The sequence below is a fragment of the Sapajus apella genome, unplaced genomic scaffold (assembly GCF_009761245.1).
Source record: "Sapajus apella isolate SASKATOON/1434 unplaced genomic scaffold, GSC_monkey_1.0 scaffold62, whole genome shotgun sequence".
Classification (NCBI taxonomy): domain Eukaryota; kingdom Metazoa; phylum Chordata; class Mammalia; order Primates; family Cebidae; genus Sapajus; species Sapajus apella.
Window position 1 is genome coordinate 9,443,805 of NW_022437002.1, and position 15,209 is coordinate 9,459,013.

Sequence of the window (15,209 nt, forward strand, 5' to 3'; positions counted from 1 at the left end):
GTGTAGGTAGTGGTAGTGGTAGTAGGTAATGTAGGTACTGGTAGTAGATAGTAGTAGTAGGTGTGGTAGTAGGTACTGATAGTAGGTAGTGGTAGTAGGTGTGGTAGTAGGTAGTGGTAGTAGCAGTTGTTATTCAGAGGCTGGGCTTCTGAGACCTTCTCGTCTCATACCTGGGCTCCCACTGAAACAAGCTCAGCCGCTATGTCCATGAGTGACCTCAAAGCTGGGTCCAGCTTTACCTGAGCAGTGGGCAGGTGGCTTGATGCTCTGGCCTCAGGTAAGCTGCAACTTGGATCCCCACGGATTCACCTGAAGCAGCCTGGGCTGGACTGGTCTCTGGGGGTTCCCTGGGACCAGAGCCAGGACTCAGCCCCAGTGACTCCTACCCCCACCCCCAAGCAGGCTCTGGCAGGGGGTGGGGTGGGGTGGGGGCAGAGGGGGAAGCCAGAACTGCTGCTGACCTTGGAGAACCCAGACTTCTCCCGTCCATCCAGGCCCCACCCTCTGGCCCCACTTTTTTCCCCAGTTCCCTCCAAGGCAGGCTGGTGAGTCAGTGCTGGGTGGATGCCTCACAGGGAAAAGTTCCTGTTGGCATGGACAGGGAGACCCCAGACACGGGGTTGGGAAGGGCTCCTTTTCTGGCTGCCCCAAGGCTGGCATGACATCAGCCTCTGCCCTCCCTGACTTGTCCCTGACTCGTGGCCCCCACGGGGCAAGTTCGCTGTCCAGCTGGCCCTGGCCTGGCTCAGCAGGCATGCTGGAGCCCTCTTCCCTCCTTCTGTCACCTTCAGGCCAGTTTTCCTCTCTCTGACTTGGGCCGAGCCTGGGTGGGAGGCTGAGAAAATCCAGTTCCTATGCCAAGAGGCAGCAGGTCACAGCCTGTGCTTCGAGATTACGGGGGTCCCCCTGAGTGTCCAGCCTCCTGTGGGTGGGCTAGGAGCTAGGCTGGATCTGTGTGACTCCTTCCCCTGGAGGCGTGGGCCAGGAGCGGCTGAGCCCTGGGAACAGCCATGTGCGGTGTGTGTTTGTATCCAAGAGGAGGGACGTGGGAGGAGGGGCTGTGATGTTTGGGGGTGCTCAGAGGGAGCCTGCTCCTAAGAAGCAGAGCCACCCACCAGCCTCGGGGGTTTCTGAGCTGGGGTAGTGGCAGGAGGGGAATTCCAGCCTCAAACTTCCTGTCTCAGCTGCTACTCGGTTCCTGCCCGGCTACCCCCCTCCCCAGGGGCAGATGGGCTAGCCCCCATCATATGCAAATCATGGGGAAATTCACCTCTGTTTCCTTCTAAGGGAATTTTTCTCCACTCGCCAGGCCCAGCCCAGGCATATCTTTTCACCTGGGGAGGCTGGCCCAGCCCTGCCCTCTGTCCTGGGGCAGGAGCAGCCAACTGGAGCCTTCTACACACATCCTACCAGCGTCTGCTTAGCCAGTCTGGGGGACCCTGACCTTCGGGCAAAGAGGACTGGGGTGGGGGTGGGGATGTCCGGTTTTCCTGTGCCAGCAGAGCTTCCTCCAGTGCAGTGAAAGAGACGAGAGCTAGCTGCAGGGGAGCGCTCCAGGCTCATGTGCTCTACCAAGAGAAGGCTCTGATAGCGCCCACTGATCGCAGTTTTTCCATCTGCTGAGGGAATATTCAGGTGCTACGGCTGCTGAGAGCCGACTTGTCCCCAGCCAAGATTTTCAATGCCCAGAGGCACTGCACTTCCCTGGGAGCCCTGGCATCCCATTAGTTCCCAAGGCTCCAAAATACTAGCCTAGGATCGTGTGCCCAGAGGGAGGCGGGTGGGTGGATACAGGCACACACTGCATACCTTGGATGGGCTGACCCAGCTGCCATGGTTTTGAGAGGCAGGGCACAAGGCCCAGGGAAGGGGCTGATGTGATGGGGAAAGCACTGGGCATTGTGAAGACACAGACCAGGGACCTGACCCATCGTGGGAAGTCAGGGAAGGCTTCTCAGAGGCAGAGACATCTCACTTGGGTTCTGAAGGAGGAGCAGGAGTTTGCCAGTGGCAATGTTTCTCCCGTTCGCTGCCTCTCATAACACACTTTGTTCAAACTCAATTTTGGGAGCTTTGTTCTCCCAAATAAATTCTGGGTCTTCTGTTAGAGACAGGAAGGCAACCGAGTGGCCCAGACCTGGGTTGGAGTTCTGACTGTCTCTTACCACTACTGGCCAGGGGACCTTGGACCAGTCCCATAGCCTTCCTTTCCTTCACGGTAGCAAGCCCTGTAAGAATGAAGCCACGTATCTGACCGCCAGTGGGAGCTCGGTATCTGCAAATCCCTGCTCGCTCCCTGTGACCAGTGTGGGTACCTGCCTGAGCATCGCCGTACATGGTGGTGATGAGCATAGGCCCTGGGCCTGCGTCTCCGTTCCACTGTGACTGCTGTGTGACCCTGGTGACTAAGCTACCCTCTCTGGACCACAGTTTTCATCTGAAAAACAAAGAAGGGGATGCTGTGGTGTCCTTCTCACAGGCTTGCTGATGATTCAGTGTTAGGCACTTAGAACAGGACTTGTCTCCCTATAATTTAGAGGCCTGGTGCCCCAGCATTGCCCCTCAGGCTGCCCCATGGCTCCCAGCTGCCCCACCTCCCTCCCTACCTTCTCTTAGGGCTCCAGCTATCATCCCTTACCTCCTCCCGTTAAAAACACCCACAGGATGTGGTCGGCCCTGGACTTGCCTCTTTTGCGTAACATTTATTCTGTTTTACTTGCCAAATGTGAGAGTCTAAGCTGTTAACTGAGGGGGCTGTGAGAGGCAGGGCCGCTGGTCCCAGGAGCTCTTCCATGGCACCTAGTGTTACCAGGGAGCCCCAAGCCCTAGTCCCCTACCCTCAGGAAATCCAGTTGGAACCCCCACTTTGCAGGGCCATCTTTGGCCTGAAGCCACCCTGAAAACTATCTCGCCAACTGACCCCTCTTAAACTGCAGACTGCTGGGCCCATTTTCAGATAAACAGAGCTGCAGCAGCCCAGGAGCCCCGCCACACATCCTTCTGTCCTTCGGGCAGCCACCTGTGGGTGGGGCACGGCTCGGTCTGAGACCAAGGCAGAGCTGATGTCCCCTCACTCAGCTGTCCTTGCTAAAAGGCCCCTAGCATCTTCCTTATGGTTTTTGTACCTTGTGGAGAAGAGGCCTTTAGGGGAATTGCCATCCTGGGAGGAAAAGCAGTATCCTTTCACTTTCAGGCTGAAAGGCTGCCAGGGAGCCTGCCCCACTCCGGGGCTTTCTGTCCCACGCTGAAGGCTGGAGTCACCAGCCCCTTCCCCTTTGCCCTTCTCAGGCCCCAGCCCCTGAGGTGTGTTTGAGGACTGAACTTTAATCCGGAACAATCTGGTTTCTCCTCTGTCAGCCCAGACCGGTGCTTCCCCCGCCCCCACCCCTGCTGCAAGAGGCTGCAAGAGAAGAGGGAGGGGTGGTGACTCAGTGTGCATGTGTACATCTGTCCCTGTGGTCCCAGCAGCTCTTCGGGTGGGGCAGGAACCAGAAGTCTCCCGGCACCTTTCCCCCACCCCCAGGTGTGTTGCAAGTGGCCTGGCCCTCCCCCACCATGGGGAACAGTGCTGCCAGCTTCCCTGCACTTCCTTACTTTCAGGAGCCTCAGGGAAAGTCCCAGCGGGGCCTGGCCATCCTGGAGCTGTGGGAACTGGCATTGGGAATGGAGGCCTTGGGCCCCACCTGCAGAGGCCTGAGCCCCACTGCTCACCACCACCCTGCTACTCACCAAAGCCAGGGCAGAGTTGGGGGTGACTGCCTCCCTCCTCCTGCTCAGGCCTAGGGGGTGGCAGGCTGGCCACCAGTGTGGGCTAACCCTGTCCTCTCCCTCCCAGCCATGGGAACAAGGAGGTCTTTTCCTGCCGGGGCATCCTGCTGGCAGTGAACTGGTTTCTGGAGCGGGGCCACACAGACATCACAGTGTTTGTGCCATCCTGGAGGAAGGAGCAGCCTCGGCCCGATGTGCCCATCACGGGTGAGTGGCACCTCTGGAGTTGGGATGGTCTTGCTGCCCCAGCTGCCCTGGTTCCCCCCAGGAGAGACCCTTTGGGAGTAACCTACAACTTCTAGAATTCAAGCAGGGACTAGCATTTCTTTTCTCTTTTTTTTTTTTTTTGAGACAGTCTTATTCTGTCACCCAGGCTGGAGTGCGGTGGTGCGATCTCGGCTCACTGCATTGTCTGCCTCCCGGGTTCAAGCAATTCTCCTGCCTCAGCCTCCCGAGTAGCTGGGATTATAGGCGTGCACCACCACACCCAGCTAATTTTTGTATTTTTAGTAGAGACGAGGTTTCACCATATTGGCCAGGCTGGTCTCGAACTCCTGACCTTGTGATCCACCTGCCTCAGCCTCCCAAAATGCTGGGAAGACAGGCGTGCACCACCATGCCCGGCCTTCTCTTCTCATTTTTTCCTGTCCTTAGCAACCCTGCTCTGAACGGTGGTCACTGGACGTCACCTTGTCCAGCCTTCTGCCTCAGATCTGGGGCTCCTCCCTCATCCTACTGGTAGGCAGGTCGCTCTTTCAACACTCCCACTGGCAGAGGGGCTGTGCCACATAGTGGTTAAGCCTGTGGGCTCTGAGTTGAGACAGCCAGAGTTGGAGTCCTGGCTCTCTCCCTTCCTGGCGCCCTGGCCGGGCAGGGACCTCTGTTAGCCCTGCTCTGAGCCACGTGCTCCTCATCTGAAACATGGGGTCGGGGGTGGAGAGTGTTGACAGTAGTGCCTTCCTCACAAGGTCATATGAGTTGACACATGGTGAGTGCTGAGGAGTACCCGGCACATGGTAAATGCTCAGTATATGTTAGCTGTTACCATTGTTCTTGCAAGAGCCCCCAGCCTTTGGAGGTAAAAATGGAATCAGTTTCCCTAGAAGTCTTTAGATCTGGGGGCAGCCTGGCTGGGACTGCAGGCTCCAGGAAGAGGGGCCCTTTTCACTTGTGCACATCTGTGTCCCCATGGTCCCAGCAGCTGCCCACATGGGGCATGGCGAGTGGCCTGACCTTTCCCCACCATGGGATTGAGTGACCTTGTCCTGGCAATGCAAGGGGCAGAGCCAGGATACCTCTCCCGTCCCAGAGCAAGCTGGGGCTCATTCATGGACCCCTCAGAACAGGCTGGGTGAGGGCCAAAGCCCAGACCACATCTGGCTTGAGCAGGCCTGATGTCCAGAGGGAGAAGACGAACAGGGCCAGCTCTGTGCTTGGAGTGTTTGCTGCCGTGCGGGCCCTGCCGTCTGTGCTCAGATGTTCTTGGTCTTCAGGCAGCAAACCGTGCCAAGCCAGGGGAGGGGCTGGGGCATGGCAGTGACCTCGGCAGACCTAGTTCTTGCCCCTATGACCTTGGCATTAACAACTCCCATGCGTGGCCACCAGCAGGTTAGGGAGCCCTGAAGGCCCGGCTCTGGGTCCCGCTGGGCCTTGACCTGTGTGCACCCGTCATCTCCCAGACCAGCACATCCTGCGGGAACTGGAAAAGAAGAAGATCCTGGTGTTCACACCATCGCGGCGTGTGGGCGGCAAGCGGGTGGTGTGCTACGATGACAGGTTCATCGTGAAGCTGGCCTACGACTCTGACGGGATTGTGGTTTCTAACGACACGTACCGCGACCTCCAGGGCGAGCGGCAGGAGTGGAAGCGCTTCATCGAGGAGCGGCTGCTCATGTACTCCTTCGTCAATGACAAGTATGTTCCCGCCCAGGGGCCCTGATGGACTTGGGGTCCACAGGGGAAGCCAGAGATACCCTCAGCAGGCGTGGAGCTGGGGGCTGGGCTCTGCGGGGCCCTGTGGCCATTGGAGCTTGTGGTCTTGGCTCCAGGTAGCTTTGCGAATGAGATGGACAGCTCACCACATAAGAGAAATCAGACCGGGACCAGGCAGGCTGGGGGTGGAGAGAGTGGCTAATTTGGGAGATGGAGCCATAGCACTTAGGAGAGGATGTGGTCGGTGGTTCCAGATAGCCTCTCCACATCCCAACATGGCATCTCTCGAGCAGAAGCCACGGAGCAGTGGATGCAGGCTGCCATCCTCCCGACAACCTCAGACAGGGAGTTACCCTAAAGCTGCCCATGGGCTGTGGCCCTCTGGACCAGTGATCCTCTTCTCCTACCTTGGTATGATCCCACCCAGAGAGCAGTTTTTGGGGGCCCTGGACAGGCCCCAGTTTCAGACGTCGCTCTCCTGTTCTTCCCAGCAAGGCTTGCCGTCGGCCCCTTCTCAGCAATTAGAAGTCTCTGCATGGCTCCCACCTCCAGAGAGCTCTTTGCACCCTCTGCAGGTTTATGCCCCCCGATGACCCACTGGGCCGGCACGGGCCCAGCCTGGACAACTTCCTGCGCAAGAAGCCACTCACTTTGGAGCACAGGAAGCAGCCGTGTCCCTATGGTATGGAACCCAGCCTGCCCTCCCCAGCCCTCCTCTCTCCTGCCCTTCCTCTCACCTGTCTGCCTGTGCCCCGTTTTCCTCTTGGGGACCTCCACCATTGGACCACCCAGCCCCGTCTCCTGTGCCACCCCTTCCCCGCTCTCACCCCTGGTTCTGGAGTGCCCTTGCTTAGAGTCCCTCGATTCCTCTTCCAGGGAGGAAATGCACCTACGGGATCAAGTGCCGATTCTTCCACCCAGAGCGGCCAAGCTGCCCCCAGCGCTCTGTGGCAGATGAGCTCCGTGCTAATGCTCTCCTCTCGCCCCCCAGAGCCCCAACCAAGGACAAAAGTAGCCGGCGTCCTTCACCTTCATCCCAGTCCAGCTCTCTGCTAACAGAGAGTGAGCAGTGCAGCCTGGATGGGAAGAAACTGGGGGCCCAGGCATCCCCAAGGCCCCGCCGGGAGGGTCTAACACAGACCTATGCCCCATCAGGCAGGAGCCTCCCACCTAGCGGGGGCAGTGGCGGCAGCTTCGGGCCCACAGACTGGCTCCCACAGACCCTGGACTCACTCCCATACATCTCCCAGGACTGCCTGGACTCGGGCATTGGCTCCCTGGAGAGCCAGATGTCAGAACTGTGGGGAGTTCGAGGAGGCCCTGGTGAGCCGGGCCCACCCCGAGCCCCTTACACAGGCTACAGTCCCTATGGATCTGAGCTCCCGGTCACTGTGGCCTTCTCTGCCTTTGGGCGGGCCATGGGTGCTGGCCACTTCAGTGTCCCTGCCGACTACCCACCCCCACCCCCTGCCTTTCCTCCTCGAGAGTACTGGTCTGAACCATACCCACTACCCCCACCCACACCAGTCCTTCAGGAGCCCCCAGTGCAGAACCCAGGGGCTGGCCGAGGCCCATGGGACAGGACAGACAGCCTGGCCAAGGAGCAGGCCAGCGTGTACACCAAGCTGTGCGGTGTGTTCCCGCCACACCTGGTGGAGGCTGTGATGGGGCGCTTCCCGCAGCTCCTGGACCCCCAGCAGCTGGCTGCCGAGATCCTCTCCTACAAGTCCCAGCACCCCAGTGAGTAAGCTGCCCGAGGCTGGCAAGGGCAGCACCTCCAGCCTCCAGTGGCTGTCAGGCTGGGCTTTGTGCCATCAAGCAGCCCGTTCCCAGCCCCGAGGCCCATCCCGGAGGCTGGACAGAGGGAGGATTCAAGTCAGGAAGGGAACCCCACAAACCAAAGATACTGTAGAATTGGTTCTGGCCCACGCAGCACGTCTAGCCGTCTGAATGGGTCAGAAGCGATCACCCTGTTGATACACATTGTATCTCTGTAGTTTAAGGAGACGCTGCCGGTAACGGCGTCAGTCCGTGGCTGAGGCCCAAACCGTCTTTTCTCTCAAGAGGGTGGGGAGGGAGGTGGGGGCAGCAGAGGCCTGGGCTGGGTGCCCTGTGCACGCCACCCCACTTCCACCCCGCCCCGGGACGTTGGCCTTGGCTGGCTAGTTGGGCACCATGTGCCCGCCCTCCGAGGGCCTCCTCTACGCCAATGAGGCCTCATTCGTGCTCTCGCTGGGCACGCGGCTTCGTGTCAGTAAGCAAGATGCTTCTTAATAACCCACCTTCTGCCCCATTCTGTTCCTTACCCCGCTGCCCCACAGGGGTCAAGGGCCCTCTGTCTACACCTTCCTGCTGCTCCTCCTCCATCCTCTATTCAGAGCAATCCTTTCCCCACAGGTGGGGGAACGTGTGTGTATTTGTGTACACATGTAAATTTTAAATATTTTAAGCACCAGGTCCTTACCTCCTGTAAAACATCAATAAAGTATAATCAATGTCAGCCCTTTCAAAAGGTAATTGTCTTTTTTATGCTCAGGGTGTTGGTCTGGCCTCCAGGTGAGGAAAGTTCAGCGGGTGTGCACCCCTGACCTTCTGGCACACCAGCTCCCCGACCCTTCTCTGGAAGGAAGATTTCCAATGTTCACCAGGAATGCTTAGCCGCTTGGGGATGGGGCATCTTTCCCGAGGCCTTGGTCTGGGCTTTGTTAGGAAGTGCCCATGGACACACAGGCGGGCAGGGGCTGGAGGGAGCAGTTAGGCAGCTAAAGTGTAAAAGGGCTTGGAGGCTAGTTTTATCTGCACAAAGAAAACTTATTTACAAAATAATTGGGCTTCTGTTTGTTTTTATGGGAAAGGAAGCTAAAATACCGGACTGTCCAGTTCATTATCAGCCACTTGGCAATGCAGAGTGACTTGCCCAAGGTCCCACAGAGAAAGGACAGACTGGGGCAGGGCCTTGAGTCCTGTTTCTGGTCCCCAGACCAGGGGGAAACAGGAGGTATGGGCCTGGACACTAGTTTGCAGCAACTCAGGGCCCTGCAGGGATGGGGGAGGTGGGGATGCCCTCAGCCCCACACCTCACAACTCTCCTAGTTTACAACATCCACATAGGAACCCCTTCAGGCCAGGCACATTGGCTCATGCCTGTAATCCTAGCACTTGGAAGGCCAAGGTGGGCAGATTGCTTGAGCTCAGGAGTTTGAGACCAGCCTGGCCAACAGAGGGAAACCCCATCTCTATAAAAAATACAAAATTGGCCAGGTGTGGTGGCATAAGCCTATAGTCCCAGCTACTTGGGGAGCTACGGTAGGAGGATCACTTGAACCTCAAGAGGTGGAGACTGCAGTGAGCCAAGATTGCACCACTGTGCTCCAGCCTAGGTTACAAAGTGAGACCCTGTCTCAAAAAAAAAAAAAAAAAAAAAGGAATCCCTTCAGCATAGCAGCTGAAATGGCCACCCCACCCACCTGGTCAGCAGCAGATGCCTAGTGACCCCATCTGCCAAGCCCCTTCTGTCTCAGTATACCACAATGGAGCTTCGAGGCTGCCTGGAAGAAGTAGGGAGCATTCTCACCCCTCTTCCATCCCAGCTGCCAGCTAGCCACATAGCCTTGGGAGTTCATACTTCCTTACTTGCTTCTTGACCAGAGCTAAACTCTGGGCCACTTGCTGCTGCTGCTGCTGTGTGTGGGGAGGGACGGGCAGTGGGCAGCAGGTCCTGGCTGGCTGTGCTGTGTCTGGAGGCTGCCTGGCCCTGCTGGTTCACTGATAGGCACCAGCAAGGGCGGCAGAGCACAAGTGGCAGGTGCCCGAGGGGCTGGGTTCTGGGGAGGACTGGTCAGTTCTGAGCCCCACCGGCCTCGGCTTGCATCCTGTGCTTTCCTGGCAGGCCTGGATGCCCCTCCAGGCCTCTTTCTCAGCCTGCCAGGCAGAATGACTCCGAGGCTACCAGGTCCAGTGCCCCAGCTGTTTCTTTGCCACAACCTGAGCTTTAACTCCAAACTTCTCCCCACCACCTCCTGCCCCACTGCCCACCCAAGCAGCTTAGGTAGGTGGCATTTACTCACAGGGCCTCAGTCTCCCCACCTGTAAAAGGGACACAATGGCCCTTGCCTTTTTCTAGATTTGAGAGGAGGACACCTCAGTTCCTGTGAAAGGAAGAGAGTGAGGGGCCCTGGATTTAAGCCCCCCTCCCTAGCAATGCAGCCCTGGGCAACCCACTTCCCTATCAGAGCCTCAGCTTCCTGGCCTGAGGCAGGGATGGAATGTGACTCCTGCGTGCTGGAAGAGATCAAACTCTGGGGAGCTGCTGCCCCAGTGGCTCTTTCCTCCTCTTGTTTTCCTGGTTCCAGGAGCCAGAAGCTGATGGGGAAACCAGTAAGTATGCAAATTCCGGCACTATTGGGAAATGATCCTGGGGAGCTCACAGAGGACAGCCTCCCGCCTGCCCTCCCCCCACCCCCTCCACAGGCCCTGACTCTGCCCTTGGGCTCTCACCAGAGGGGGCGAACCCTGCATTATCTTGCAAGTTCTGTCTCACACACATGGGTTAACCCCTCTTGGAGTGAAGCCAGGGTGACTATGGCCAATCTGTCCTCAGAAAACCTCCAGCCTCCCTAGCAGAGAGCAAATCAGCCCACAATGAGATGAAAGTTCCCTTCTCTAAATGTCTCAGCCCAGTCCCCATCCCTCACTTCTCCAGAGTGGGGGAAAACTCAGGAGCCCCTAAAGATCTGGGGACCTAAGCCAGGAGCAGAATTTTGCGGTTTGAGGGGAGCAGCTCTCCAACGCCCCTCCCCCAGTGCTGCTCATACCCCACCTCATTGTAGTCTCCTGGGGTTGGGGGACAGGTGGTGTCTGGGAAGCAGCCAGTATTCCTCGAGCAACTGCAAATTCCCTCCCTTCCCCATGCCTCCTGGAAAAGCCAGCATTTGCCTTCTATACACAGAAGGGAACGATCCCAGCCCTGAGGGAGGTGCTGGGCAGGACTCTACCAGGTCAAGAGTGAGTAGCAGAGAAAATGGGACTCGAGGGGCACATATCTAGGAGCTTCAGGGAGGGAAGTGGTGCAATGAGCCTGAGCCCTGGGGCCGGGTGGTCCCTAGAGACGCTTCCCCAAAAGAAGGCAGCCCCAGGACCCTAGCACTTTTGTCCCAGGTTTTCTCAGACCTCTTGCTCCCTTTTTTTCTCTTGGACCATAGCAGACAGGGTGGAGTAGAGGGTGGGCAAGGGCCTATTCTGGGGACCTCCCAGTTCATGGGAAGGGTGTGGGAGATTTGGCTGAAAGAGGCAGGAAGTAGAGCCCTGCAATTAAGGAAACCCAAGCCAACCCAGGCCATGGCATGTAAATCCTTCCCGCTAGTTCCTGAAGGGGAGGAGGCCCCAGGCTGTCATTCTGGGGTGTGGCCTCGTCAAGCTCCTCTCAAGGCAGCTGCTGGTGATCTTAAACTGCTCATCCATTTAAGAAATGTCAGCAAAATGAGGTGGGAGGAAAGGATCAGGCACCCCACCCCATGCTAAGTTAGGCACATTGCTGGAAGGTCAGGTCACTGAATGGTGCAAAGGCTGCTCTCGTGCTGCGATACCCTGTCTGCCACCTGCTGGCGCTTCCTGGTACTGCTGCCTACGGAGCAGGGGCCTGCTCACCAGCTCTGGCCTGGAATGAAGAGGCTGGAGACAAGCATCTTGCAGCAGGATCTAAAAAACAATTAATCTAAGGAGAATAACATGGGAAGTAAAGTGCTAAGGCAAAAACAGGGAATTCCTTTTTTTTTATTTTTTTTTTTGAGACGGAGCCTTGCTCTTGTTACCCAGGCTGGAGTGCAATGGCGCGATCTCGGCTCACCGCAACCTCCGCCTCCTGGGCTCAGGCAATTCTCCTGCCTCAGCCTCCTGAGTAGCTGGGATTACAGGCACGTGCCACCATGCCCAGCTAATTTTTTGTAGTTTTAGTAGAGACGGGGTTTCACCATGTTGACCAGGATGGTCTCGATCTCTTGACCTCGTGATCCACCCGCCTTGGCCTCCCAAAGTGCTGGGATTACAGGCTTGAGCCACCGAGCCCGGCCAAAACAGGGAATTCTTAATGGCATTTGCAGCTCCGCACCGGAAAGCAACACCAGAGGTCACTGCCATGCCTTCTACAAAGTCTAAAGCTCTAGAAAGTTCCAACTGTTCCAGGAAAAGAAAACTGTCAGGAACTGAAGAATAAAAAGGAAAGGAAAGGTGAAAAAAATATAAACATTCTTTGTTTTTTCGAGACAGGGCCTTATTCCGTCTACTGGGCTGGAGTGCAGTGGCATGATCATAACTCACTGCAGTCTGGACTTCTCGGGCTCAGGCAATTCCCCCACCTGAGCCTCCCAAGTAGCTGGAACTACAGGCATTCACCACTATGCCTGCGTAATCTTTTGGTATTTTTGCAGAGATGGGGTTTGACCAGGTTTCAGGCTGGTCTCAAACTCCTGGGCTCAATGCACATCAACCCGCCTCAGCCTCCCAAGGTGCTGGGATTACAGTCATGAGCCAACACACCCAGCTAATTTGTTATGTTTGTTGTTGTTTTTTCAGGGAATTTTCTTTCTTAGGAGACAAAGTCGCTCTGTCACCCAGACTGGAGTGCAGTGGCACAATCCCAGCTCACTGCTACCTGCACTTCCAGGGCTTAAGCAATCCTCCTACATTACAACATCTGGCTAATTTATCTTTTGTAGAAACAGGGTCTCACTTTGTTGCCCAGGCCAGTCTTGAACTCCTGGGCTCAAGCGATCCTCCCACCATGGCCTCCCATCATCCTCCTGCCTTGGCCTCCCAAAGTGCTGGAATTACAGTCATGAACCAGCCTGCCTGGCATCACTGCTAAGAATTTATCCTACAGGTATTCGTATTTGCAAAATGATGCATATAGGGCTATTCACTCTGACACTGTCTGAAACAGCAGATGATGGGAAACAATATTAATGCGATCAACAGATGACTGATTAAACTCGGGTATACACATGCAACACAATATAAAGTAGCCAATAAAAATAATGAGGCAGTTGTACATATGGAATGTTTTCTGTGTTAGATTGCTTGATGAAGAAAGCAAGGGACGAACAGTGTGCGCAGTATGCTACCATTTCTGTGAACAGACACATGCATATGTGCACACTGCTCATACACATAAAAAGGTCACTGGGAAGGATACAAAGGAACTCTGGGGCTGCCTCTGGAAAGGGAAACTGATAGCTGAGAGACAGAAGCACTTCCTTTACCTTAATACACTTCAGTGCCATGTGAGCTGTGAGCATTTGCACATTGCTACAGTCTGAATGCTTATGTCCCCCCAAATTCTAAGAGGCTTTGGAGGTGCTTAAATTATGAGGACAAAATACTCATAAATGGGGTTAGTGTCCTTATAAAAGAGGCCTGAGGAGTCAGGTGTGGTGGCTCACACCTGTAATCCCAGGACTTTGGGAGGCAGAGCCCAGGAGTTCGAGACCAGACTGCGCAACAAAGTGAGACCCTGTCTCTAAAAGAAATAAATAAATAAGAGGCCTGAGGCCAGGTGTGATGGTTCACATCTACAGTCCCATCACTTTGGAAGGCCAAGGCAAGGAGGGTCACTTGAGCCCAGGAGTTCAAGACCAGCCTGGGCAACATAGCAAGAGCCTGTCTACAAAACATTTTTAAAAATTAGCTAGGTGTGGTAACACATAAATGTGGTCCCAGCTACTTGGGAGGCTGAGGTAAGAGGGTTACTTGAACCTGGGAAGTTGAGGCTGCAGTGAGCCATGATTGCACCACTGCAATCTAGCCTGGGCAACAAAGACCACATCTCAAAAAAATTTTTTAAAAGAGAAGCCTGAGAGAGCTTGTCCTCCTTCCACCATATGAGGACACAACTAAAAGGCACCATCTGTGACCCAGAAAGCACGCCTTCACCAGAAGCTGGCTGTGCTAGCGCCTTGATCTTGGACTTCCTAGCCTCCAGAACTGTGAGAAATGTTTGCTGTTTATAAGCCACTTCGTATATATTTTTGTTATAGCAGCTCAAACAGACTAGGACACAGGTATTCAAGTTAATTAAATATTTTAAAGTCCACCCATCCCCACACCCAGCATACAGAAATAAGTTAGCAGGGTGAGGGCTGCAAGCTGAGGTGGGGGCCCGGGGTCTCCAAAGTTTTTTCTGTATACAAACAGTAAAAACTTGAAGCATATACACCTCCAACATGTATGTGCTCTTAAACTATGATAACTGCCATTTTTACAGATTAAAAACGATTCTCAGCAGTTTCTTGTGGTTCAACCTTTTATTTATAAATTAATGACCTACATGTACTAATGAACAAATACTGATGTATACAATATATTCAAAGTGAGAAACTAAGTAAGGCTGAGCCTGAAAGTGAATATAAATCAAAGGCCTAATCTTTTCTTCCCACCCGCACCCAGCCATCCTGTGCGCCCTCTTTCCCTTGGAGGCCACTGTCCTAAGTGAGGATCAGCATCGACTCCACTACAGCCCACTTCAGTGGTGACAACTTTTAATCCACAGGAGGAGTATTTCAAAGCAAATACTTTGTTTCAAATCATGAATCTTACCACTTAAGACAATTCGGACATGATAACGCTCATTTACACTGACACAGGCATGAAAATTCCAGTCCCTTCATTATCTTACATGCATGTCACCTTCCTAGGCACTATGACACTACCCTGGGAGAAGCGAATGTGTACAAAGAAGCACAATCCTGCTCTCTCCCCACACTTCACATGAACCAGTATAGTGCCCCTGTAGTCAGGGCTTCAGATGCCAATTTTCTGTTGTTTTTAGAGACAGCGTCTTGCTACGTTGCTCAGGCTGCAGTGCAGTGGCTATTCACACACATGATAACAGCACACTATAGCCTTGAACTCCTGGCTTCAAGCGATCCTGCTCAGCCTCCCAAGCAGCTGGGAATAAAGGCACACATTACCACATCCAGCTCAATGTGAATCTTTAAGCTTAATAATGCCTCACTAACTAGGCTGGCTCGGTGGCTCACGGCTGTAATCCCAGCACTTTGGGAGGCTGAGGTGAGCAGATCATGAGGTCAGGAGTTCGAGACCAGTCTGGTCAATATGGTGAAACCCAGTCTCTACTAAAAATAGAAAACTAAGCCGGGCGTGGTGGCACGCACCTGTAGTCCCAGCTAATCAGAAGGCTGAGGCAGAAGAATCACTTAAACCCGGGAGGTGGAGGTCGTAGTGAGCTAAGACCGTGCCACTGCACTCTAGCCTGGGTGACAAAGCAAGGCTCCATGCCCCCCAAAAAACAAAGCCTCATTAATTTGGAGTAAGGCTGGTGGGGGCAAAGAAGACAGAATAAATGCAAAAACTAAGTCAAAGAGTGTTTCAAGCTTAGGCTCTTTAACTTTCAAGTTTAGACTATTTATCATTCATTTTAATTCTCTTATCTACTGCACAGGGCAAAATGTCAAGAATACTCTATATTGCTGGGCGCCATAGCTCACGCCTGTAAC

The 15,209-nt window shown here is 54.8% G+C and overlaps 1 protein-coding gene across 3 annotated transcripts in view; it reads left to right on the forward strand.

Annotated features, from left to right (window-relative positions):
- The window catches only part of ZC3H12A (zinc finger CCCH-type containing 12A), a 10,023-nt gene extending 1,811 nt beyond the window's left edge, over positions 1–8,212 (forward strand). For 2 of the 3 annotated variants that reach the window (XM_032246982.1, XM_032246981.1), the window contains exons 3-6: positions 3,836–3,975; positions 5,448–5,682; positions 6,276–6,382; positions 6,577–8,212. In XM_032246982.1, coding sequence (XP_032102873.1) covers positions 3,836–3,975; positions 5,448–5,682; positions 6,276–6,382; positions 6,577–7,448 — 1,354 coding nt within the window. In that variant the 3' untranslated portion in view covers positions 7,449–8,212. Of the gene's footprint in view, positions 1–3,835; positions 3,976–5,447; positions 5,683–6,191; positions 6,383–6,576 lie in introns of all 3 variants that reach the window. The other variant, XM_032246983.1, reaches the window with a different exon arrangement.
- Positions 8,213–15,209: the final 6,997 nt, after the last annotated feature.